This window comes from Cupressus sempervirens, chromosome 6 (genome assembly GCF_028749045.1).
Source record: "Cupressus sempervirens isolate cs-2001-9-10 chromosome 6, ASM2874904v1, whole genome shotgun sequence".
NCBI classification, from domain to species: Eukaryota; Viridiplantae; Streptophyta; class Pinopsida; order Cupressales; family Cupressaceae; genus Cupressus; species Cupressus sempervirens.
The window spans coordinates 528,550,869-528,576,799 of NC_143123.1; the positions used below are offsets into that span (position 1 = coordinate 528,550,869).

Sequence of the window (25,931 nt, forward strand, 5' to 3'; positions counted from 1 at the left end):
TTTGAATTTTTATTTTTTTTAGTAATTGGATACTAACTAGTATAAAACATGCATTTAACAGACATTTCCAATTGGAAAAGTGTGAGACCATTTATAACTTAGCTAGAGTAAATTTATCAAGATCACATGTTTGAAAAATAAAAAGTTTTTAGATAGAAATACTCAAATTCAATCATTCTGATAAGTTAGCATGAAAGGTGACATAACTTTGTACTATTACCCAGCCATCTTATCAAACATCGAGGAGCCTCTACAGAGCACATAATCATAATTAACTTTATTAGGAAACTCAAAAGAAAGAAATCCCCTTGGGGGCTACAATCTCGACATGACCTTTAAGGTGTAATTTCCTTTTGAAAAAGTTACGACTAACTTAAAGATTAGGATGGGCTCCAAGAAATTTATCAATGAGAGTCAATGCTAGCAAAGATATCAAGTGGTGTAAAACAAGGCCAAGGACGAAAATAAAAAACTCTTCATCCTCGCGTCCAACCCCAATCGACATGCAAGAAGGGTATTGTTTAACCTTGGAGTCCCAAAATAGGCGAGACCACTATTTGGACTCTTCTCCCACCCCAAATTGACCGTTGGGTGTCACCACTACTACTAGCAACAATAGGAGGAAAATAAGCATCCTTTTATGAAAGTGGGTCGATGGGCTCTAGAACCTTCCCTAGAGCCACCTTGGGCATTGGAAAAATAATAGGGACATTTCCAACAAGATGAGATGCCCTTGGTTCCTCCCTTGGGTCCCCCATTCAATTATTCAAGGTACTCTCAACTTGCAAGATAACAATGGAGAATGCTGCCTATAACTGGCCTCCATTACAACCCACCAAAGCCTAATTCTAATTCAAAACATTACTTGAACCAGAGCTCAACATGTTTGTAGAAATGTTGCTTCAAGTCTAAACAATTGACTATATAACCAACACAAAATTATTGACTCATGTATAAAATTCTACTAGTTTAGAAACCACATTGCCTACACATTAGCAAAGTTATTATGTGAGTCAAATGAATTATTAACTTGCTAGCTAAAAGTACCATGTTATTTACATCCCTATTTCAATTCTTTAACATCTTATATTTTCACATCTCTTTAAACTAATTCTTTATCTAGCAAAAACTAAGGTTTATGTTTAGAACTATAATATATATTTGAAGCTTTAAAAAAATAAATTAACATCTATGGTCCACCATTACATTTAAGTTCGGTAGGCGAATAATCTAACCCAAGAAAATAAATCAAATCAACAACACACTGAGACTGGCAATTGAAATACTGAAAAAAAAAATCTTATTGAAATTAAACTATGATATTGCTGTCGCCGGTACATTTACATAAACTCAGCAAAGCCTGCATTCTGACAATGTCAAAAAGTAGAGATGGGACCATCTCGAAAATGTTGTTTCGTTCTTGCCTTCTCTTTCCTTGTGACATTCCAAGCTGGACAGCTTGCTGTTGAGCGACATGATGATTATCTGTTTTCCAACAATATTCATTTTCATTTAACATAGATTTTTAAGCCAATGATTGCTAAATAATAAATATACCTGGTGTTCTCCTTTGCCCCCTCATTTACATCGACATGAAAGAATCTTCCCCCAAAGCGGGCCATTTGCGATGTACAAATATTAAAGAACCATCGCAATGGTAAACACATTGTACTACAAACAGATCGGATGCAACTTCTGCGATGCTTCCATTGGATTAAACAACATCCTATAAAAATGCAAAACATTGTTCGTTCATTTCACTTAGTTACCCAGTCAATCCCAAATCAAAGCTCAACGTAGATCAGGACTATTGGGCATTGCAGTTCTGGAGAATTGATCAAACAGATTTCTCAGAGAATGGATTCTGTCGTCTGGCAACTCATCTCTGCAACAACAATTTGGTCTGATCTCTACTCTTTCCACAATATGGAGCAGCCATGGCTGCCCTCAACTCCCTGCGTGCTCTCAGTTTTGTCATCTCTTTTGGAGAGAGTTGTGGCGAGGAATGAGAGATTAATTTTGTCAAACACCCAGACCCACACATTTAGTTGCCCACCTGAGTACGAGATGTCCAATGGAAGGGAGGTGCCAGACATGAGCATTCAACACTACTTGGAGAGGATCTTTAGATACATTTGCTCCAGTCCATCGATGTTCGTGGTGGCATACGCCTACATCGACCATCTCATTCAATTCCATCCACAATTCAAAATCATATCTCGGAATGTCCGCAAACTTCTCATTGTCACTCTCATGGTCGCCTCCAAGTTCGTCGAGGACATGTAAGTGTTTTATGTAAGAAGAGCTTGCCTCAATTACATCATGTTGTTTTCCTAGTTTTTGTTGGAATATTTAATGCAGTCAGTCATTTTTCCCTAGAGCCAAACGCCCACCTACCTCCCTAACGGCTTGCAGAACGATCAATTGAATTTATTGCATGGTATGTGAAAATTTTTTGAATTCAGAAATGAGGGGGAAAACTTTTTGGTAGAAGACAAAAGGAATGTTCTATTCATTCGACCAGTTGAGACAGAGAGAGTTCAGTAGAGCAGAGAAGTTGCAGAGTAGATAAAGAAAGCAAAAGGTGATCAGCAGATCAGTTTGTTGTAGAGACAGAAGGAATCATTGTCGTGCTTGTAGTTGCACATGCTTCTTTTTGTCATTTTGTAAGTTGAATGTTTTATTGTTTCATACATCCTGTTGAAGCAGTGATTGCTCCAAGTGTTATTGTATGCAGCCATTAGAGTTGCAAGTTTGAAGTTTAAAGTTTGAAGTTTTATAAGTTTAGGGTTATTTTAGGGTTTTCTGGTTGAAGCTGAATGCTCCCAGTTTTGTAATAGTTTGAATCAGAGTTGAATAGAAATCAAGCAGGCATACTTGAATCCATTGTTGTCCTTCTTCTATTCATTGCATTTGGAAAGTTTAGTTGAAAGCTTCAAGTTCTAGCTCTCTGGTTTTAATGGTGGAAATATTCACGTCATAAGTCTGCACTCGGTATTGTTTTTGGTAGAAGTCATTCTCTACAGTGGCTACCGAGTTCACTTGGTGCCTTCTTCTACCTTGTTCCACTCTCCTGTGGCTACCAAGTTGCTCTTCTACCGGGCTCCACCTTCCTGTGGTTACTGAGTTCACTCGGTAATCACTCTCTTACCAAGTTCACTCGGTAATCACTTTGCCTATCGAGTTCACTCGGTAATCACACCCTCCTTTAGTTACCGAGTTGTGTGTTCTTCATTTATCGAGCTCACTCGGTAAACTCTCCTACCACTCGATTTATTAAGTGTCGAGCATTTTTTGGGTACTCGGTAATAGTTTGTGCCGAGTAATATTCAGGGTTGTGAGTTTAATTTTTGATTTATATTTCCCACATGGTATCAAAGCTTTGAGGCCCCACATCCATAGTGAGTTAGGGCATTTGTTTTTTGGGATATTTATCATGGCAGGAGATGCAGGAAAGATATGGCAGTAGCCACCATCCTTCAATGGACAAAATTATGATACATGGGCAAAGAAGATGAAAACCATTATGGTTGCAAATGATTTGTGAGAGTTTATAGTTAATGGGTTCAATGATGTGACAGACCTAGCTCAGTATGCTGCCCTCACAAATGCACAAAAGACTCATTTGAAAGAGTCAAGGAGGAAGGATGCTAAGGCATTAAGTTTGATTGAAGCAACAATGCCATAGATAGTATTCCCAAAGATTGCAGCAGCAAATTATGTAAAAGAAGCATGGGATATCCTTGAAACAAACTTCAAGGGAACTGATAAAGTTCGTACTGTAAAGCTACAAAACATAAGGAGGGAATTTGAGAACCTTCAAATGAAGGAGAATGAATCAATTGCAGACTTTAGTTCAAGGACCTCAAATGTGATTAACCAATTGAAGTCAAATGGAGAAGACTATCAAGAGCAGAGGATAGTGGAAAAGATATTGAGGATTTTACCTCATAAATATGACCATTTGGTCATGACAATAGAAGAGGCAAAAGACCTCACTGTTTTGATAATGGATGAGTTGATGAGTTCTCTTCAAACCCATGAGCATAGGATCAATAGATCCACATCTTCTACTTCCCAAGAGCAAGCATTCAAGGCTCAAACAAATCCAAGAGGAAGGGGGAGAGGAAGAAATGGCTTAGGCAGGAACTCTAGAGGTAGAGGCCGAGGTAATGAAGGACAAAGGAATGCTGGAGCAGAAAGCTCAGGAAGAGCAGATGGAGCAAGTAGCTCACAAAATTCTTCAAGAGGAGGTAAGAAAAATTACAACTCAAATAAGAGAATGTAGAATGCTACTACTGTCATAAATATGGGCATTATGCAAGTGAATGCTGAAAGAAGCAAAATGATCAGTCAAGACAAGCAAATGTGGCTGATGTGAATATGGGAAGTGGACCCAATGCTGCTACCTTCATCATGTGTAATGTTGGTGAAGAAGGAAGACCTAAGCTTTGGTACCTTGATAGTGGATGTAGCAACCACATGAGTGGCAATGAAACCTTGTTTTCATTCATTGACAAGAGTTTCAAATCTAAAATTAAAATGGGTAACAATGGAACCCTACTAGTTGTGGGCAAAGGATCTATTATGGTCCGCACCAAGAAAAGTGAGAAAAGGGAAATACAAAATGTGTATTTCGTCTCTGGTATGAAGCACAATTTGATGAGCATTGATCAGCTCATTCAAAATGGATACAAAGTGCTAATGGAGAATGATAGTTGTATCATTCATGAAAATGATGGGAGCAAGAATTTACTTGCAGCAGTTCAAATGACCAAGAACAGAATGTTTCCCTTGAGGATTGAGACATTTTTCTCATCTCAAGTTAGTGTTGCACCTCCCACACAATCAGCTCTAAGGAGTGTGATTGAAGACCCCTCATGGCTATGGCACCTCAGGTATGGTCATCTTGGCTATGTTGGTTTAAATTTGTTATCAAATAAAAGAATGGTAGGAGGTTTGCCACGTATAGGAAATTCATGTGACAAGTGTGAGGCTTGTATTTTGGGTAAGCAACATAGGCTTCCCTTTAATTTTGGAAATTCTAGGAGGGCTAGATATCCATTAGAGTTAGTGCATAGTGACCTAGTCGGTCATATGCAAGTTACTTCCATTGGGGAGTACATATTTTATGACATTCATTGATGATTTCAGTCGTAGGACATGGGTGTATTTCTTAAAGAATGAATCTGAAGCATTTGATAAATTTGTAGAATTTAAAGCCCAGGCTAAAAGAGAATGTGGACACTATATCAAGGTCCTTAGATCAGATAGAGGAGGGGAGTATACTTCCAATTCTTTTGTAAATTTTTACAAGAAACATGGCATAAAGAAAGAGCTCACAGCCAGCTATACACCATAGCAAAATGGAGTGGCTGAAAGAAAGAATAGGACCATTGTTGAAATAACAAGGATCATGATGAAAGAGAAAGGTCTCCCAACTGAATTTTGGGGAGAGGCTGTGGCAACAGTAGTTTACCTAATTAATAAGTGTCCTACAAAGGCTATCCGTAATAGGATTCTAATGGAAGCATGGTCACGAAGAAGATGGATAGTTGAACACCTAAGGGTGTTTGGATGTGTTGCATATGCACATGTGCCCAAAGAGCAAAGACAAAAATTTGATGATAAAGGTGTGAAATGCATTTTCATAGGGTACAACCCAGAATCAAAGGCATATAGATTGTATGACCCATTGAACAAAAAGATGATGCTTTCAAGAGATGTGAAATTTCTTGAAAATCAGTCTTGGTATGGTTCAATTGATGAGTCACCAAGCACTTCAAGTAAAGTGCCAATTATGAATGAAGAGGATGCTGATGAACAAAAAGAAGGAGTAGATAGAAGAAAAAGAAAGCAGCCTCAGTCATTACCGAGCTCTTCTAGGCATGACCGAGTGTCAGTACCAGGCAGCAACAGTGAAGATTCTAATCCCACACTCTCCTCCTTGCTACCAAGAAAGACCAAGAGTCTTAGGGAGATATACCAAGATGAAATGTATGAAGATTATGATGAGAGTGTTAATTTTGCATTATTTTCTCATAGTGATCCAATATATTTTGAAGAAGCTATTAAGGAGAAGAAATGGTGTAATGCCATGGATGAGGAAATAGATGTCATAGAAAGGAATGAGACATGGGAGCTAACTGATTTGCCTCCCGAGAAGCAAGTGATTGGAGTGAAATGGGTCTATAAGACCAAATGTAATGCTGAAGGCAAGATTAATAGTCATAAGGCAAGGCTGGTAGTCAAGGGCTACGAACAACAGTATGGAAGAGATTATGATGAGACCTATGCCCCAGTTGCAAGAATGGAAACCATGCATGATGTCATAGAAATTGTAGCTCATCACAAATGGAAGGTATTTCAAATGGATGTGAAGTCCGCCTTCCTAAATGGTATGTTGAAAGAAGAAGCATATGTGGAGCAGCCACCTGGTTATGAAGTTGCAGGTGAAGAGAACAAAGTATATAGGTTGAAGAGAGCTCTTTATGGGCTAAAGCAAGCTCCACGGGCATGGTACAGTAGGATTGACTCATATTTGATGAGCAATGGCTTTAGCAAAAGCAATGGTGAGCTCACTCTTTACATCAAGGCAGTAGATGGTAATGTATTGATTGTTATCTTGTATGTAGATGACTTGATTTTCACTGGAAATGACAAGGCTCTAATTGGTTAGTTCAAAGAGGCCATGAAAAGTGAATTTGAAATGATAGACCTAGGTCTCTTGAAATACTTTCTAGGCATAGAAGTAAAACAAATGCATGATGGCATATTCATCTCTCAAGAAAAATATGTAGGGCAGATTTTGGAGAGATTCAAAATGCAGAATAGTAAAGTAGCCCCCACACCAATAGCAATAGGTCTGAAGTTGAGCAAAGAAGACTCTAGCAAGAGAGTGGATCCAACACTATACAAGAGTATGGTTGGAAGTCTAATATATTTGACTGCAACTTGGCCAGACCTAATGCATGCAGTAAGTCTGATTTCCAAATTTATAGAAACACCAAAGGATTCCCATTAGCAAGTGGGAAAGAGGATCCTAAGGTATGTGAAAGGTACCAAGGGATTTGAGATTTTGTATACTGCATCAAATGAATTCAAGTTGGTATGTTATATTGATAGTGATTGGACTGGCAGTATAAATGATAGGAAGAGCACTTCTGGATAAATGTTCAATATGGGATCGGGTGCAATTTCATGGGCATCCAAGAAGCAACCTATTGTTACTCAATCTACAGCAACTGAATATATAGCAGCAAATGCAGTAGCATGGTAGGCTATTTGGCTAAAGAGGATCTTGATAGATTTGAATGAAAGGCAAGAGGATGGAACCACAATTTATTGTGACAACATCTCATCTATTGCATTGTCTAAGAATCCAGTCTTCCATGGGAGAAGCAAACACATTGAAATCAGATATCACTTCATCAGAGAGTTGGCGGAGAATGGGGATATCAAGATTGAATATTGCAAGTCTGAGCAGTAGCTAGCAGACATTTTTACCAAGCCATTAGGCATTGAAACTTTTGTACACTTAAGAGAGAGTCTTGGTGTAGTTGATTTGGATCAGCAGTGATCCTTGTTTGTTTGGCTCGGGACAAAGGGGGAGTGTTGGAATATTTAATGCAGTCAGTTGTTTCTCCCTAGAGCCAAACACCCACCTACCTCCATGACGGCTTGCAGAACGATCAATTGAATTTATTGCATGGTAGGTGGAAATTTTTTGAATTCAAAAATGAGGGGGAAAAATTTTTGGTAGAAGACAAATGGAATGTTCTATTCCATTCGACTAGTTGAGATAGAGAGAGTTCAGCAGAGTAGAGAAGTTGCAGAGCAGAGAAATAAAGCAAAAGGTGATCAGCAGATCAGTTTGTTGCAGAGAAAGAAGGAATCGTTATCGTGCTTGCAGTTGCACGTGCTTCTTCCTGTCATTTTGTAAGTTGAGTGTTTTATTGTTTCATACATCCTGTTGAAATAGTGATTGCTCTAGGTGTTATTGTATGCAGCCATTAGAGCTGCAAGTTTGAAGTTTTATAAGTTTAGGGTTATTTTAGAGTTTTTTGGTTGAAGCCGAATGCTCCCAGTTTTGTAATAGTTTGAATCAGAGTTGAATAGAAAGCAAGTAGACATACTTGAATCCATTGTTGTCCTTCTTCTATTCATTGCATTTGGAAAGTTTATTTGAAAGCTTCAAGTTCTAGCTCTCTGGTTTTAATGGTGGAAATATTCACGTCATAAGTCTGCACTCGGTATTGTCTTTGGTAGAAGTCATTCTCTGCAATGGCTACCGAGTTCACTCGGTGCCTTCTTCTACCTTGTTCCACTCTCCTGTGGCTACCGAGTTGCTCTTCTATTGAGCTCCACCTTTCTATGGTTACCGAGTTCACTCGGTAATCACTCTCCTACCGAGTTCACTTGGTAATCACACCCTCCTTTGGTTACCGAGTTGTGTGTTCTTTATTTACCGAGCTCACTCGGTAAACTCTCCTGCCACTTGGTTTATTAAGTGTCGAGCATTTTTTGGGTACTTAGTAATAGTTTGTGCCGAGTAATATTTAGGATTGTGAGTTTAATTTTTGATTTATATTTCCCACAGTTTTAGCTTGTTAACTAATGATGTTTCTACAATTAACTGTGTGCAGCAACTACAAAAACTCGTACTACGCCCAAGTTGGAGGGTTCAGCACTGAAGAAGTGAATAGATTGGAGATGGAGTTTCTTTTTCTTCTTGGCTTCAAATTACAAGTGACATTGAATGTTTTCGAAAGGTATTGCTGCCATTTGGAGAGGGAAGTTTCAGTGGGTGGAGGATTCCAAATAGAGAGGATTCATCTGTAATTATATCATTGCCCAATTTGCCTTTTACTGATGTGTTTTATCACGGAATACTCAACTTGGCTTGTTATCATTTACTACACTTTTGGGTTGTTATTGTTGCTGTAATTTGCATTAGTTGTCAGGAATGATCAGACAGTTGGCGTAAGGTTGTGCTGTAGGATATAAGAATATGTCTGTAGTACAAAATGGTACGTCCCCATTTATGAATTGTCTTTTGTTTAGGAAAGGAGAGGCAGAGAGAGGACTATGCCATCTGTAAACAGCTATGGTCATCTTGTCTTTTTGAGTAGTCATCCGAAAAACTGCGCTTAGACATCGGCTACATTTGTTTTATTTGTCAGATACTTCATCAAAACTGTTTTCATTATTACTTTCTTTTGAAAGCTTATAAAATCATTTTTTAGGATGGCTCAATAAACATATTCGATTTAGTGTTTTTAAATAGTAGATTTCCTCTTACACAACAGGTGGAAAGATAATGCTAGATAGAGATAGACCTTACTTGTTGTTCTTTAGGATGTCTGTTATTATGTATTGTTAATATAATGTTTAATAGTGTGAAGTGTGTTGTTTGTATCACGGATCACTATTTTCTTGCTACTTTTTATAATAAATAATGGAAGGAAGATATTAGTAGAATAAATTTTCTTATTTGAAAGTATTTTATCTCTAATTGTACTTTGAAATAAATTTTTCTATTTCACAATAAATTAGTTATTTCTATATTACATTGATCGATAAGAACAAGTTTAACTAGACATAGTTATAATATTATTTCATATAGTTTCATAATAAAATTAAACTATAATAAACTATGTTATCTGAATAAACATTTGATTAAGACAAATTACATACATAAATCAATTGAAAAATATTATTAAAATATTTATGCAATCTGCAACAATTAGCTCTATACTTATAAATGTGCTTGGTCAACATTTTTCAAAGACATTGATTTAACTAGTCTAACAATAGACAAGATGGTCATGTTGTTGAAGATACTGAACTTTATATCTAAATGTATATTCGTATATGTTGTTTTTCTCACATAGTCTTCTTCAAAGGTAGTGAAATAAAAACAAAAGTTCAAGTTTTAAGAAAAAATTAAATATATGCAACTTTCCAATCATAGAGAGGTGGCTGAAAAAATGATAAATAAGAGTAAATAATCTTGACAATAATAGGAAAAAACTATAAAAAGAAGCTATACATGGCTAACATAGTTTTCTTAGAGATTTAAAGGTTGTCTATTAAGAAATAAAGATCATCCAACTTCAAGTGTGTAACTTAAGGATTTTACAAGTCTAGAGCCTAGTAAAGCTCAAACATTGACAAGGAGCTTTGTTCCTATATGTTGACCACACTTTTTTTTTTCTTTAGGCACATTTGTTGGATCTACACTTGTGGTCTAATTTTGAATCCAAAATGGTAGGTATATGATGGCCAAGAGGATATGCAATGACTTTGAGGTCTAGCAAGAGTCCAATCACCTTGTACCCAATTTTTTTTAATGAAAATTGTGATTCTATAGCTCTTTCTCAAATCTACCTTTAGCCTCTTCTACAACTACACCACTTGTTCTAATTAGGAGAATTAGGGTAGGGCCGAAAACCTTAACAAAAAAATAACATTAAGTCCTTAGGATAGCCAAAAGGGGATTCACCAAAAGTGAATTCTAGTAGCTAACTACTGTAGAAAGTTGGAAACTACAACCATGCATAGCTAACAACACCAACTATAAACAAAGCAAGGAAAATTAGAAACTATTTCTAATTAGAGAAAAACTAACACATAGAATAGTCAAGCTAGAATAATAACGCTGCCAATATAGAATAACAAAAAAAACTCATCATAGGAAAACTAGGAACTAGCCTATCCAATGATAGGGGTGGATGGATTGGATTCACGATGATCATTAAACACAAAATACACACTATAGGCACTTATAGAAATTATTGAATCATTTCATTGCGTAATCATCAAAAAACCATTACATTATGTCTCTTTTATAGAGTTTTTTGATTGTTTCTAGAAACATCTAAATTAACTGACATAAAAAAATAGACTTTTCTAGAAATATCTAAACAGAAATGACTTTTAGAAGTTTACAAACTTAAATATTAATTTGACCTAACCCTATTCAGTAATCCAACTGGAGTTTCTAGAATTCTCTAGTATTTCATTTGAGAGGGAAATTACACATTCCAACATCCAAGCCCACACACCACACCACAATTATTATTAGCCAACACTACTTGCTGAGATCTTTGAGCTTCTCTAGGAAGGGAGCTTTCTTTAATGGCTTGGAAGAAACAATACTGCTAACTTTTGTCTTCTCTTTTTGACCCATTTCACCACTTTCATCCCTCCTTTCCTCCCTTCCTTTCCTTTCCATTTTTCTCTCGTCCAGCTCTATCAAGATCTTTCCAATGTCTTTGTGCATTTTCTCATGCATTTTGTCATTTTGAGAGACCATCTCTTGCAACTATCCCCCCAATAGGACCCAGGCTTCTTTATTGAGCCAAGGCCATTATAGATCTCCATCTTCTTTGCCTCCAAAGGCTTTTGGCTTTTCAAATCAACTATATATGTTCCTCCATATACTCTTAATTATGTAGTTTATCCCTAAAATCTTTACCCACTTCCCACAAAATGTCACTATAGTCCCCTTTAATCTAGTCTTCAACTCTTCTCCCAACTTTAGCCTATTGATTTTCCTGTATGCTATCAAGAGATGACAAAGTAGTTGTTTACTAATTGTTTTTGAGCCTTTTTAAGATAGTTGGACAAATCATCAACTTTACCTACAAGGTCATCCCCATCAAGGCCCTGCACTAAATAATCACATTGATATCACTTGTTACTTGCACAAAAAATGAGAAAATATGCGTGCAAAGAAGTAGTTTCTTCTCTTGTTCAATGGATTACCTTGAAATTTAAATTTTTTAAAGTTTTTTTTAAAAGGAAGTATTTTTTTAATTTAGAATTTATTTGATACGAAAAGAAGATTGCCTACACCTTGATAGTGTAATTGTTCTTTCAATGAAATCACATGTTGATGCAATAACATGGATTTCAAAAGAAGTAATACAAAATCACAACAAATACAATTTCATGATGATTCTTTATACTTTTCATAATGAAAGAAATAGTGGCATGAAATTTCTTGAATACTTGATATACTTTATTTCTCGATTCCTCCTTGTTCATGAATGTTTGATAGATTTGGTTGACATAAGATATGTGTGTATATGAATCCCAAAATGAGGGAAGCAATTTTTCTTTTATATCCCACTAGGATATTTTAGGTCTCACAAATTTAAAAAATATGGATGCCATTTTAAACATCTTGCTAAAATTAAAAGAACATTTTACCATTGAAATTTGAGCCTTATTTACAAGATATGGAGAAACCCTTAGGGAATGGATTGAGCTGACTAGCTTCATGCCTACCTAGATGCCTTATAATAGTCAATCTAGACTCACATCTGAATTGAGGATTAGTTTGGATAGTGCCAATCACCAAAATGTGCATGAAATCAAGGTCCAATATAAAAATAAATACAAAAAGATACTAATGATAAAAGAGAGACTATGCATCAAAGTGGTGAATGAATAAATGAAATAATTAAAGGAAAACACCTATAATTAAGGCCTCTTGTAGAAATTAAAGTAAGAGAGATCTTATTTAAATGTGCTTTCTTTTAATGCATCAAATAATAAAAACACTATAATGGGTGCTAAGTAAGCATGGATTAGATGCCTTAAAAGGTGTGTATGTTTTATGATGCCACATTAACTCCCTCTTTAGTACAAGTATGATCCTAGATGCATAAAATAAAAATTGTGTGTGTGTGTGTGTGTGTGTGTGTGTGTGTGTGTGTGTGTGTGTGAGAGAGAGAGAGAGAGAGAGAGAGAGAGAGAGAGAGAGAGAGAGAGAGAGAGATGAAAAAGATAAAACATCACTAAGTTCAAAAGAACAAGGCCCCAAAACCAAGATTTTTGACGCATAAAACCACATTAAAGGGCACATATTTTTTGTTGAAGTGACAAAGTAAAAGGGATGAAAAATTTAAAATATAGGGGTTCAATACTAAAACATTAGGCCCTAAAGTTAACTAGTTGAATAGTTTTCAATGAATAAATACCTAAAGTACTACTACTAGGATTGTAATACTAATTCAAGAGCATACATAATCCCATAGGAAGAAGAAGAGGATACATCAAGTATCACACAAGAATATATGACCAACCAACAAGTAAGTGGTCTATGCTTAAGGGATCACTAGGAATAGAGCTATTGTGTATGTAAGATTACGTTCTTATTTCTATCATTTTTTTTGAAATATGCTAATTTTTTAATTTAATAAGTTTTTGGAGTTGTACAACTTAATAAGATATCAAAAATAATTGATGTTTCATGTATGGTTTCCATCTAGTGTGTCTAAGATTTATTCGAAGCTCCATGAATAATTTTGGACACTATACATTCATTTGGTCATAATTACTCTATCACCTCTCTAGGTTATGTATTGTAGTCCAAAATAATCCTTGTTCAAAGTGCATGCATTGGAGAGAAAAGGATAGAAAAAAAAAATCCGTAGTGTAGCCTAGGATACTCTTAACAAAGATTCTATAAAAACTAGTTTTAAGGGTCTCATACCATATATTTCCCTTCTTTGTTGGCTTCACAAATAATGATGGAGATGGTTGATGCTTCAAAGACTCTTCATTGAAGATATAGTTTTTTAATAATTAATTTTTTAGCTTTATTCAAGTGGTAGTTTTTATTACAAAAGTCAAACATTTCTTCAATGGAAAGTTAGAGAAACCGTCTTTATTAGAGAAAACATTTTTTTATTTATTTCTTGGAACTGCATAAGTATATTATTATAATCTAAGCATTGATTTATCTAAAGATCTTTCTTATGTGTTGGTAGTATTAATGAATTATAAATAGACTTTGTATTACTTTGAATAGCCTAAAACTAGTGTGAAAGGCTTCATAATATATGCATGATTTAATCAAAGTTAAAATAAAGATTTTATTGTGTATTAAGATCTGTATATTTAAGTGAATGGGCTTATTCCTACTAGAGCCACCGATGGATTCATCTGACAATTGGCATGGTCATATGTTGTAAAAATAGGTAAAAGATGAAATATATGGTTTGCGGTTATTTTCTTTCATTGTGACAACTTTGAATAGTGGTTGTCCAACATGGAGGTGCTACTTATTGTTGTGGGTGGAAATTGGAAAGTTGTTTGGTCCCACCAATGGATTCATCTGACAATTGGCATGGTCATATGTTGTAAAAATAGGTAAAAGATGAAATATATGGTTTGCGGTTATTTTCTTTCATTGTGAAAACTTTGAATAGTGGTTGTCCAACATGTAGGTGATACTTATTGTTGTGGGTGGAAATTGGAAAGTTGTTTGGTCTTTAGTTCATTCGATCAATTGCACATCCTCTATGTAGTCATCATAGGCCACTAGGAGAGATGTTTCATTGCCACCAAATAATCAACCTTGTTATACCAATGATTTACAAAAAGAATGAAAATAGGTGAGAATTCTACATTGGCCATAGAACAAAGATGAATATTCATCCCCCATGAAAATTGATTAGGACCAACAATTTTTGAGGAGTACTTTCTAGTAAGAATGCTCGAGTTGCTAGGTGCTGAAATACCAAACATTGTAAAAAATTACCAATTTTCACTGTGTAAATTCAATGTGAAAAAGGATATATATCAAGTGGTCTTATTCTCTTCTTCCTAATGGTCATTTTTTTTCCTTCTACTATATGTGTATGATTAATATACAAATGCCTTGAGACACAATTTGGATAGTGTTATCCAATCAGGAAACATCCAAATGTGAATGCACAGAGCTGAAATTATCCACCAGTAATTGTTTTACTATCACTAGCTAACAAATTTCATAAAACTCTTTTTGAAGATCTATTTTGCTCGATAGTTATTTAAATCACTAGTAACTTCAAAATCATATGAAGCATATATTTCATATATATATACTTATATATAGATATCTACACACATATATTTCATATCTAAATACATATATATAGAGATATCTAGACACATAAAAAATATTGTCATTTCTCATTTAATTAAAACTTTAAAACATTTGTTACAATTTTTTTTACCCAAATGTGTTGCTAATCAAGAATGGATTTTTCCAAAGAGAGAACATTCCTCATTTACAAGAACCCCTATTTCGGTAGCCTTGGCCATCTCTTACATGGTAACATCAATTTATTTTTTCTTTTTTCTTTTCAAATATAATTCATTTGATCCAACTAACCATTTGCATTCTTTTAGAATACGATATTTAGATGTCATGAAATGATTTACATTTTAAGTCAAAGTTTTTACTACTAATCTATTATTATAAAGTGAATTATACTTTTGATTATTAATATTCAATTATAAATTTAACTTGTTTTTAAATTGTTCTTCCATCAGTTTTTTTTTTTTCATATAATAGTATTTGCATTAAATCCTATCCTCTAAAATTACCAAAAGGACCCTCAAAAATAATTTTGTTTTACTTTTATAATTTATAAAATTTTCAATCCTCTTTTCAAACAATAAGCTCTTTTAAAACAATAAATACCTTGAGAGAACCATTGTCAATTATAGACAACAAGTGTGTGCTAAATGTTTACAAGTTGTTTTTTACATATGTAAAATTATTTATGTAGATATTATTATGTGATTAGATATTTAATAAAACATATATTTTTATAAATATTTGTTTGTTACAAAGTGTATATATCTAACATTGGACTTCTTAAATAAATGTTATGAACAAGCACTAAAACTAAAAGCATTATGTTCGACCACTCCTTGTTTATTTTAATATGCATTTTTATTAATAGACATTTCCTCATTCATGTAGGAATTCTTTATAAAAATATAATAGAAAAAATATTCTTAGATATATACATGTATTTGAGATATGAAATTTGTGTGCTTCTATTTTAAATTTCCTCTACTTAACCAATAATTTATAGAATTTGTGTCCATTTGGTCATAAATTATAGCTAGTCATATGACTATCCTATATGTAAGGATTTAACATTAACTAGATATGATTATTAAAATAGATGTCAATTATAGGATTTCTCAATAAAAGAATCATATCTAGAGGCATCCATTATGATAAATCATAACAAGTTGTGCTTATTTCTCTAAAGTGATAAATGTAATGAAATAATCCTATGGTATCCTTGTGGGATATTTATTTAAGTCATTCCTTATTTAAGGACACAATACATGTTGCACAACACTAGTTTTAGATTTTTTATTGCTATAAGATTAAACAAATTAGGTCTCATGGAATGACATGATTGTAGGATATGTCAAAAATGGATTAAGAGTGTGGTTGTATGACTAGGAGAGGGTATGTATGTACTAGTGAGAGATATGAAAGTAGAGACAAATGGGGAGTGGAAAGGAGATGAATATGAAGGGAGATTAGATGGATATAAAAAATAAGGATTAGGATATAGATACCTAGGAGACAACAATAAAGAGGGTTAAGATAAAATAGAATTAGGGAGGGAGAAATGATTGTCTATATTTGTGAAGTAGAAAGATATGACTTAGATGAGGGTAGGCAAGTAGATAACTAGAGTTTATAAATAACTAGTTCTAGAAAAACATTAAAACTATATAAGACTATGAGCTTAACCCTTGCACAGTTCAAAGTTGCAAGTGTTAATTTTAATATATAATTTTATATCTCATTGTTCTTTAAATTTTACAATTGCTATAAAAAAGAAAAAAGAAAAAATTGAGAACAAGATTATTAGCATTGAATTATTAGAACATAGGTTACAAAATCATAAGTTATTGAAAGAAGAACAATAGAGATCTATTAAGTTCATACACTTTTTCAAATTCCTAGAACTTATAGAAGAATTGAGTTGTTTATTATGACTAAGAGATGGGAGAAATTTGTATTACTTTTATTTATAAGGTGTGGTGAAATTTTATTAGATGTTTAATTTTTTATTAGGTGGAGGTCATTTGCACAAATTAAAAATTAAGTAACGAAACATCAACAACTCATTAAGAAAACTCCAAAACAAGGTCATTCCGACAATGGACATCCCATTTGGCAGTGACTGATATTCAATTCATGGAAGAAACTTGCAAAATATAGATTCTTCACTCATTCTTTTAAATATATTGCGGCAAGCACATACAATTCTAGCATAGATTGGTCATTATTAAACTACAAGGAGATATGCCACAATATTATTCTCTGCATTTCATTATTGCTTGATTCAAAATACTTTCAAAGTTTTCTTTTGCATCTCATTTACATTGACAAAAAAAGATTCTTCCCACAAAGCCCTGATACCTATTGTGTACAAAAGTGTGAATGAGACACAAGCTATCTAGCTAAGAGATCCAATGCAACCTCTTCTGAGGTTTCCAATGGTTTTATCAAATATTACATACAATGGGAAATGTTGCTCACCTATTTCTCATGGGTTTTCTAAGGATTACATTATACCCATGGAATTTTGGGGTTAGAAAGAGATTCTATTAGAAGGACCCAACTCATCTCTCCAATCTTCTTTTTCTTTTTTTCTTCCTTCTTCTATTTTTTACAATGTTGAAAATGTAAATATGTGTATACTTGTGGAAAGAAGCTAAAATCTTCATTAAATAATTTAGATTTTGGTATCCATATTTTCAATCAAGATAAGTGATGGGCCATGTAAATTATAGAGTATATGTAAAGTTGTCAAAAGAGAACCAAAACAATGTGTAAAGCCAATGTCTGACTCGCGTTCTCGTAAAGAGTAATTATCACAAGTCTTACATAGTATTTTTGCCTATTTCTCATGGTAATAATTTGTTGAGCTGTCAGAATCATTTAGTTTTGATTATTTTGATAGAAATTCATTTTACAGCCGAGGATTATCAAATTTTTAGCAAGAATCTAAGAGAAACATTAGGAAGCTATATGTAAATAGCTACACTAATTTGAGTCTAAATATTGGTTCTATTTGTTTTATATCAATTAGTTTCAACATATCACACTAAAAATTGATTACAAGTGTTTATAAATAGTCAGAACTATCTTACTTTTTTTCAAGTTTAACATTTTACTTATTATATGATCTTTATGGTGGCAGTTATATATATAAACATGTCATAAAAAAATATATTTAGTTTATAAGAATGGTAAATTTGTTTATAAGAGTGTTGTTAAGTTTATTTAAATTAGTTATGTTATACTAGTAGTTGTATGTTTTTGTATGTCTAATAATGAGACAATAGGAGTTTGATATATAAAACTTAAGAGCTTCAAAAAACTATATAACAATTCTTAGGCACTAAGGTTTTCTTGCAAGTTATGTTTATTGAGGTTTGTATCAAATTAATTCACAATCACATCTATCATTATTAACAAATCAAACCATTGCCACTTCCAACTAATAAGTCACTATCAACCTTCCCCTACAATCAAAAAACTATAAAAATGAACAAGAATAACATCATTCTTACATCCCGTATAAAATTATTCTAATTGCAATTTTTGAAATAATTAGTAAGATGATAAATTCTTAATAAAAATAAGTATGATAAAATTAAAACTCCTTCAGGCCACAAGACATATTACAAATTGGAATAAAAGCTCTATTTATTTCATAAATGTTAATGTGAATAGACATACCAAACTTCAAAGAATTATTGGGTGCAAGACTGGAAGCCTTCAATGTTTGTATCTTAGGTTACCTCTATGTCTTCACCTTCCTGAGTCTTTTTGGAGTTCTATGAATGATAAAAATCCATACAAAGTTAGTTGGTTGGAAAGGATCCTTCCTTAGCCAAGTTGACAAGATAATTGTGCTAAAATCTATCATTCAAAGCATCCTCCTATATGCTCTAAGTGTTTTTAATATAACTATAAAATTTTCTATGGATATTCAAAGAATTTGGAGGAACTTCTTATGGACTAGGATGGAAAAGAAGAAAACAATGCCACTGATTGTTTGGGATAAGGTTTGTAAGCCCATTAAAAAATGTGGTCTAGGATTAAGAAAAGTAAATAATATGAATGATTTGTTATTTTCTAAGCTCATTTGGAGATTGTATAATGATGATGGAGAATGGAAAGACGTATGTAATAACAAATATAATTTGGAGAGCAAAAGTTTTAACCTTTTTCTTTGCAGTGATGAAGTTCAAGGGGGCTCAACTATTTGGAAGTAGGCTAAAGAAAATAAGAAGATTATAAATAAAGGAGTGAGATGGAAGGTAGGAAATAATAAAACTATTCAATTTTGGGAAGACATACAAATTCTTGATCACACTCTAAGTTCTAACTAGCAGTGGAATGGCTATATGGTGAAATGCAAGTCTTTTCTTGGGTTAGATGTTGTAGATTTTTGAGAAAGAGATAGATGGGTGCATCTTACCAAAGTGGATGATTCTCTGAATGACCTTAATAAAATATTGAATGTTGTCTTTCTAGTTAATGAGGAGGATTCTATAATATGGAAGTTTAATTCTAATGGACTATTTTCCATCTCTTGTCTATATGGTTATACCTTTGAAGATTGTCATGAACCTTGCTGGGTTAAAGCCCAGTCCAAAGGTCTAATACCTAAAGTTAACATCATTTTTGGATCTTATTGCAGGATAAAATCCTTACTACTAATAATTTAAAGAATAAATGTTTGTGTCTTGTTAGGAGATGTTATCTTTGCAAGGAAGACAAAGAATTGGTTAATCATTTGACCATTCATTGCTCCTACACTAGAAGCTTATGGGAAAGGATCTTTAGACTTCTGGAGATGGAGTGAGTTCTCTCTTTCAATATCCAAGATTTTTCTTAGCTTGGAAGTCTCCCTCCTGGAACACCTTGTTTAATAATTTATGGAACTTTATTCTACATTATTTATGTTGGGGTGTTTGGAAGGAAAGAAATGAAAGGGTTTTTGGGTGTAAGGAGTCAAACTCTAATAAGAACTTTAACAAGATCAAGAGTACATGATAGAGAATGTCAAACTAAGTGGGAAAGGTATGGAGCCCCATGATGAGTGGGAAGCCAAATTAATTAAGAATTGGAAAGTGGAAGGGAACAATTACTCTCAAAGTGAAAGAAGTCTTAGAAGCATGGATAGATGAGATTGCCCACCAAAGGGATTGTATAAGATTAATTTTGATGTGGCCTCTAAGGGCAATCCATGGATTGAGGGGTGTGGTATTTTTATCAAAAATGAAAATGAGGATAGTATTGGTGCTATGGCTATCCCTATTGGAAATTAGACCAATCACATAGCAAAAGCTAGTGCAACTCTTTATGGTCTAATATATGCCAAGAGTATGAATATGGAGAAATTTTGGCTTGAAGGGGATTCCCTAAATATCATTAATTGTCTCAACAAAGTTAACAACCCCTCATGGACCATTCATAATATTATATGCAAAGCTATAAATTTGATCAATTCTTTTGCAAAATGTGTTATTACCCATAATTATAGAAAAACCGACAGAGTGGCTAATTGGGCAAAAAATGAGGCTTGTAAATCTCATATGAAGATGACTTGGAATAATGGTAATAACATCCCAATTGACTGGCTATCTTTGATAGAGTCTAACATAATTGGAAGTAAACAAAAATGTTTTAATAATGATGAAAATGGAAATTATGAGTAATTATGAGATATATTGGAGTGGGGGATTATAGATTATGATTATGTTTAATGAGACTCCTCACTTATTACCACACAAATTGTGGGTGTTCTTGAAAAATAGAAAAGCATGTCGTGATTCTAAAATAAAGAACTCTAATTTGCTTGAGCTTTCTAGTAAAGATAATAATTTTTGTAGATTGAGGAACATGGGAGGTAGGAGAAAGAGGTGTGAGCCAAGGAGTTGTAAGGAACAGAAGCATAAGCCAAAAATTTGGGACATTTTAAAATAGGGCAGGTTTATGGGCTTCATGGAGAAACTCAAGGGAAACAACTCAACTATCACCAAGCAGTTCATCAAAACTTGGAAGAATGGTAGCATTTTGGTGGGTAATTAGAGAATGGAAGTCACTGAGGATATTATTGCCGAAGTCACTAGCCTTGAAGTAGATGGTATTAATTTCTATAGAGATAGGAAATTTTTTAATAAAGCTTTGGACAAGTTTGCATAGATGGCCAAGGAGAGAAATAGGTTGGTAAAAAGTTGCAACTCTTACGTTAGCTTGCATTCTAATCAAGACCCTAGAGGTTTGTTATGTTTGGTGTTATTGAGTATTTTGTAAGGAAACTCAGGTGCGGAAACAAGCTCCCACACTAATCGCTTAAGGAAAGTATTGTGCAAATTCCTATTAAATCCTTATAATTTTAGATTCAATATTATGTAAGCAATAATATTTCACTCAAGCATGAATACAAAAAATAGATAGAGAAAGAAAACACATAAACAAAAAGATATGCCAGTGGGGAAAAACCTTTCAATAAAACAGCCCCACCCCTCAAAAACCTGCACAATGTATTATCTTCAACACAGAAGGTTACAACACACTTGTAATGCAAGTTCTATAAGGATAACAATGACATAGAATGCCAATCCAGTAGCAAGATACCATACCAAAAATATACTTTCTCTTACCCCTATCTACAACCCTAAAAATGCTTATATCATGTGCTTTCACTTTTAGGAAAACTTATAAAAAAAATTGTATTAGGGTTTTACCATTCTCCTAAAAATATCATGCACTTTCACTTTTATGGTGTGTGAGTTGGAGACTCAAGCGTATAGTACTCAATGATCAATTGCCACATGTCTTTACATCTTCACCCATCATCAATCTTCTATAGATATCTATTATGCATCATAAGAATCTATGATAACTACTTCATCCATGATCTCCTTACACACAATTCAAGATGCTGACACATACAAGTGGAGTGACACATCAACATGCCAACTAGACATGTACACTCACACTTAATTACATTATTTATAGAATATACATTTAAAAAACAAATAATAAGAATAGGAGTTATCCAAGGTTAAGACACCTTATTCCTAACATATTTAACCCTAGATGGTTGTTTTACTAAGATTTATGGCCACCACTTCATGCTAATTAATCACTTTAGGCATAGGGTTAGAATAAATTTCCCTTTCTACTTGAGGTAGTCTTTAGATACTACCGTCTTAGCCCTTTAGAATGACCCTGAAGGAGATCATGCTTTTCATGAGGGTTTGATGGTGTTGGTTATGAATTTTTTTAAATCCAAAAGAGTGGATGAGCCTCGCTTGAACAAAAATTCTTTGGAATGTGATACTAAGGGGACTAACTCTGATGAAGTTTATGAAGACAATACTGAGGAAGAAGAAGCTGAGCTGAAGGATGAGAAGAAGAAAAATATTTTCCTTGGGAGCTTGACTTCTAGGAATAGGAAAAGAAATAAGGTGGATTATGAGATGGAGGCTAGGATAGATGAGGATTTTGAAGAGGAAAAAGGGAAGAAGACTAAGGGAAAAAATTGCTAAATTTAAAACAAAAAATAGCTTGAAGAAGGATGAGAAATGTTTGAACATCCCCTCAAATGATGATCTTTTGATCCAAAAGAAGGAGAAGGGCCTGAAAGGCAAGTTAGATTCAAGGGAAGGCTAATGATAAAGGCACTGAGGATGTTGATTAAACATCTAAGAAAGACTAATAGAGGTGAGTTTACTTTAGGCCAACATTTGGATAGGCTCTCAGATGTGATTAGGAATTTTGAAGAAGTTAAGAACTTGATGAAAAGAATCCCATCTCTTGAAGTCAAAAAAAGAGCTATGGAACAAATGTTGAAGGACATGCAAAATAAGATGGATACCATGGAGAACAAAGTTGACAGTACTAAGAATGGGTTAAAAAGGATTTTTTTGATCAAATTTGATCCATATTGAAAGTTGTCATGGAGAATGTCATGAATTTGTTGAAAAAGATAGAACAAGGGAGAAACTAGGGTATAAGGGATATGAAAGATAATCAAGAACCCAACAAGCGCACAAGGGAAAATTCAAAGAAGACAAAGGTTGTGGATGACAAAGAGATTGATAAGCTAAGGGCCTCTGCAGTGAACATTAACATCCTTGCTAATCAAGCTACTGACTTGGTAAAGACCTTATCATTGTCATGATGTTGTCTTTTTGTTGTCCTTTTTCCTATTTGATGTTTTATGGTTTTTCATTCTAGCTAGTCTAGTTGTATGGTGCTAATGCATAGTTTCTCATGGGCTTTCATTGGTTATCTACTTGTTACTTTGTAAAAAATTTTGGGGCCTTTCAAACCCCATTTTTACTTAATTAAAAAAAAAGTGTGAAAGATACACTAATGAAATGTATTTTCCATTAAACCATCTTTACAATACACAATGTTTAAGAATTTAAGAAATCTCAAATCATCTAAATATACTTAACTCTTGATGTAATGAAGTTTAGCTTTAAAGATTCCTTTCAACTATTTGAATGATTGTGTGTGTGTGTGTGTGTGTGTGTGTGTGTGTGTGTGTGTTTAGTCTCTCAATTACAAAAATTATGAGATACTAATCTCAATTACAAAAAAGATTGCTTTCATAGAGTTCCATGCTATTTTTTGAATAGTCGAAGATTCCTTTACTAATCTCTCAATATGTTTAAGATCTGAAAATTAATTGATGCTATAGTTCAATTTAGGTCTACTTCTTATTAAATAAATAGCTTGTGCATTTTTTATCACTTCTATCCACTATAACATATTAAAGTGAATCTGAATAAGTAATATATATTCAGTCTAGTATTAATGACATTTACATGTCATTCTGGAACTTACAATATTTCCTAGTTAGACATAAAATCTTTTCCTTGTATTGAATGTGTAGTTGGCTTGGTCTTAAGGCCAAAAAATCACATCAAGTGTGAGAACACACTATGCATTGTTGAACTCAAATTGAACTAGTTCCAAACTACCTTCACATGCTTCCTCAACCTAATAGGTTGTAGATTCTCTGACACATCTAATAAAAATAAGTGCACAATCAATAACCTAACACAGTGATCATGCCATCACTTCTAACTTCCAATCCACATAACCATCCCATTTGAAAGTTGAGAATAGTATACTTCAAGTTCACATGCAACTTTGTTTCAAAAGTGCAAGCCAAATACATCTCTACAAAAGTATACGCATCAAGACATTGTAACTAGTGTGTGTACAATCTCTCAACAATAGACAACATAAATCTAGTTCAAACACTTACAATATCGCACATGCTAACCAATCACAAACAAAGGAAACTAATATATATATATATATATATATATAATTCTATCCAATGATTTTCTAATTATTATTTCTTATGGGAAATGAAGACTCAAATTAACATATATCAATTAGGAAAAAAATAAAAATAAAATTCCAACCATTTTCAAAAATAAGAAAAATAGATAAATTTTTTACAAGCGTAATCTTATCATCATTTGTTATAACGTTAATTGTCTATTGTTTGAGTATGCTGAAAAAGGCAAGACAACATCTAACAAAGATATCATGAAACTAAGCCTGGAATTTGATGGCTGTATTGGTTGTTTTTGCACTTTCGAACCATATATGATAGGTTAAAAAATTGTAGGACCTTATTAATTGATAGTCTAATTTTTTAGAGAATCATCAATATAATGATTGAGTTTATTACTAAGCCATCAATATTTATTATAGGCAACTTAGTATTTTTTTTAATATACATAAATGTGTTTTCATAATATGTATAATATATATGTCTAATAAATATATATTATTTTATATTTATATGTTTCTATTTTTCTCTTTACATTTATATTAATTTAGAAACTTGTTAAAATACAATATAATAGATTTTACAATTCTAGTTTTAATAATTTACAATGTTAGATATGTATTTTTATATTATTTTTTGTTAAATATGTTAATTTAAAAATCTCTTAAAGTAACATATATGATTTTAGAAACTTGTTTCTTTTATTTCAATTTTTTTTATATATTACTAATTTATTAGTTATTTATTAAAAAAAATGTGTATGTTATAAATTAATATTTATTATTTTCTAATTTATAAAATATTTAAATTTAATATGATCTTTATATTAGTTGAAAACAAAATAAATGACCATCAATTTTTCTCAAACGTAAAATGAAAGACATAAAGAAATAAGCAAACTATCTTAATTATTGTACAGTTTTATAATCTAGTTAAATTCTATGATTGAGGAAAAAAGGAATCCTTATGCAAAACTGTATCGTAGCTAATGTCATAAGTTTGCTTAAAGTGGTATGATAGACTGAAATATACATACGTGATAGTTTCTATCTCATTTAAACCAAATTGAGGATTAATTTGAAATAGGCAACTTATTTGTTCCCTAACGTTGCATTTCCAATGAATGTATGATTTGAGGCCACGGACATGTCACATATATATTTGTAACGAGTTATTTGTTGTTTGCAGTAAGGAGAAAAAGATGGACGTGCCTGTTATTATTGTGTTAATTTTGTCCATAATTCTCTTAAGACTCGTATTTGATTGGTTGAAGCACATAAACTGCCAGCAAACATTAATAAGAGAAAGAGAATTGGAAAGGGAAAGGGAAAGAGAAATGGCGATAGTTATAGAATTATTACAAGTAGAAAATGAAGGTGAAACACTTGGATTTTCTCCCACTGAGATAGAACAGCTCCAGAGCTTTCAATTTACCGCAAAAGACTTGAACAGTGAAGCCAAAACAACGAATTTAAGCTGCCCAATCTGCCTTGAGAATTTTAGGGATGGGCATTGTTTAAGAATGCTACCCGTCTGTCATCACTATTTCCATTCCATTTGTATTGATAAATGGCTGGCTCTTCATAAACGCTGTCCTTGTTGCAGACGTTGTGTTACTATCAAAGCCTTGGATGGCAATCCATGGGAGCTGCTGATGAGGTCATCACAAGAAATTTGCGATACACAAACTATTGTAAGTTTACCACCTCAAACAGAACATGGAGAGGAACAACATGAAACCATAGATAATATAACGTCATCCGCATAGTTGTG

At 33.3% G+C, this 25,931-nt stretch overlaps 1 protein-coding gene across 1 annotated transcript; it reads left to right on the forward strand.

The window, feature by feature from the left end:
- Positions 1-1,857: 1,857 nt before the first annotated feature.
- Positions 1,858-25,926, forward strand: LOC149553346 (uncharacterized). Its single transcript, XM_089790321.1, has 3 exons — positions 1,858-2,282; positions 8,646-8,837; positions 25,347-25,926. The coding sequence occupies exons 1-3, from the start codon at positions 1,858-1,860 to the stop codon at positions 25,924-25,926; spliced, it is 1,197 nt and encodes a 398-aa protein (XP_089646447.1).
- The last annotated feature ends 5 nt before the right edge of the window (positions 25,927-25,931 follow it).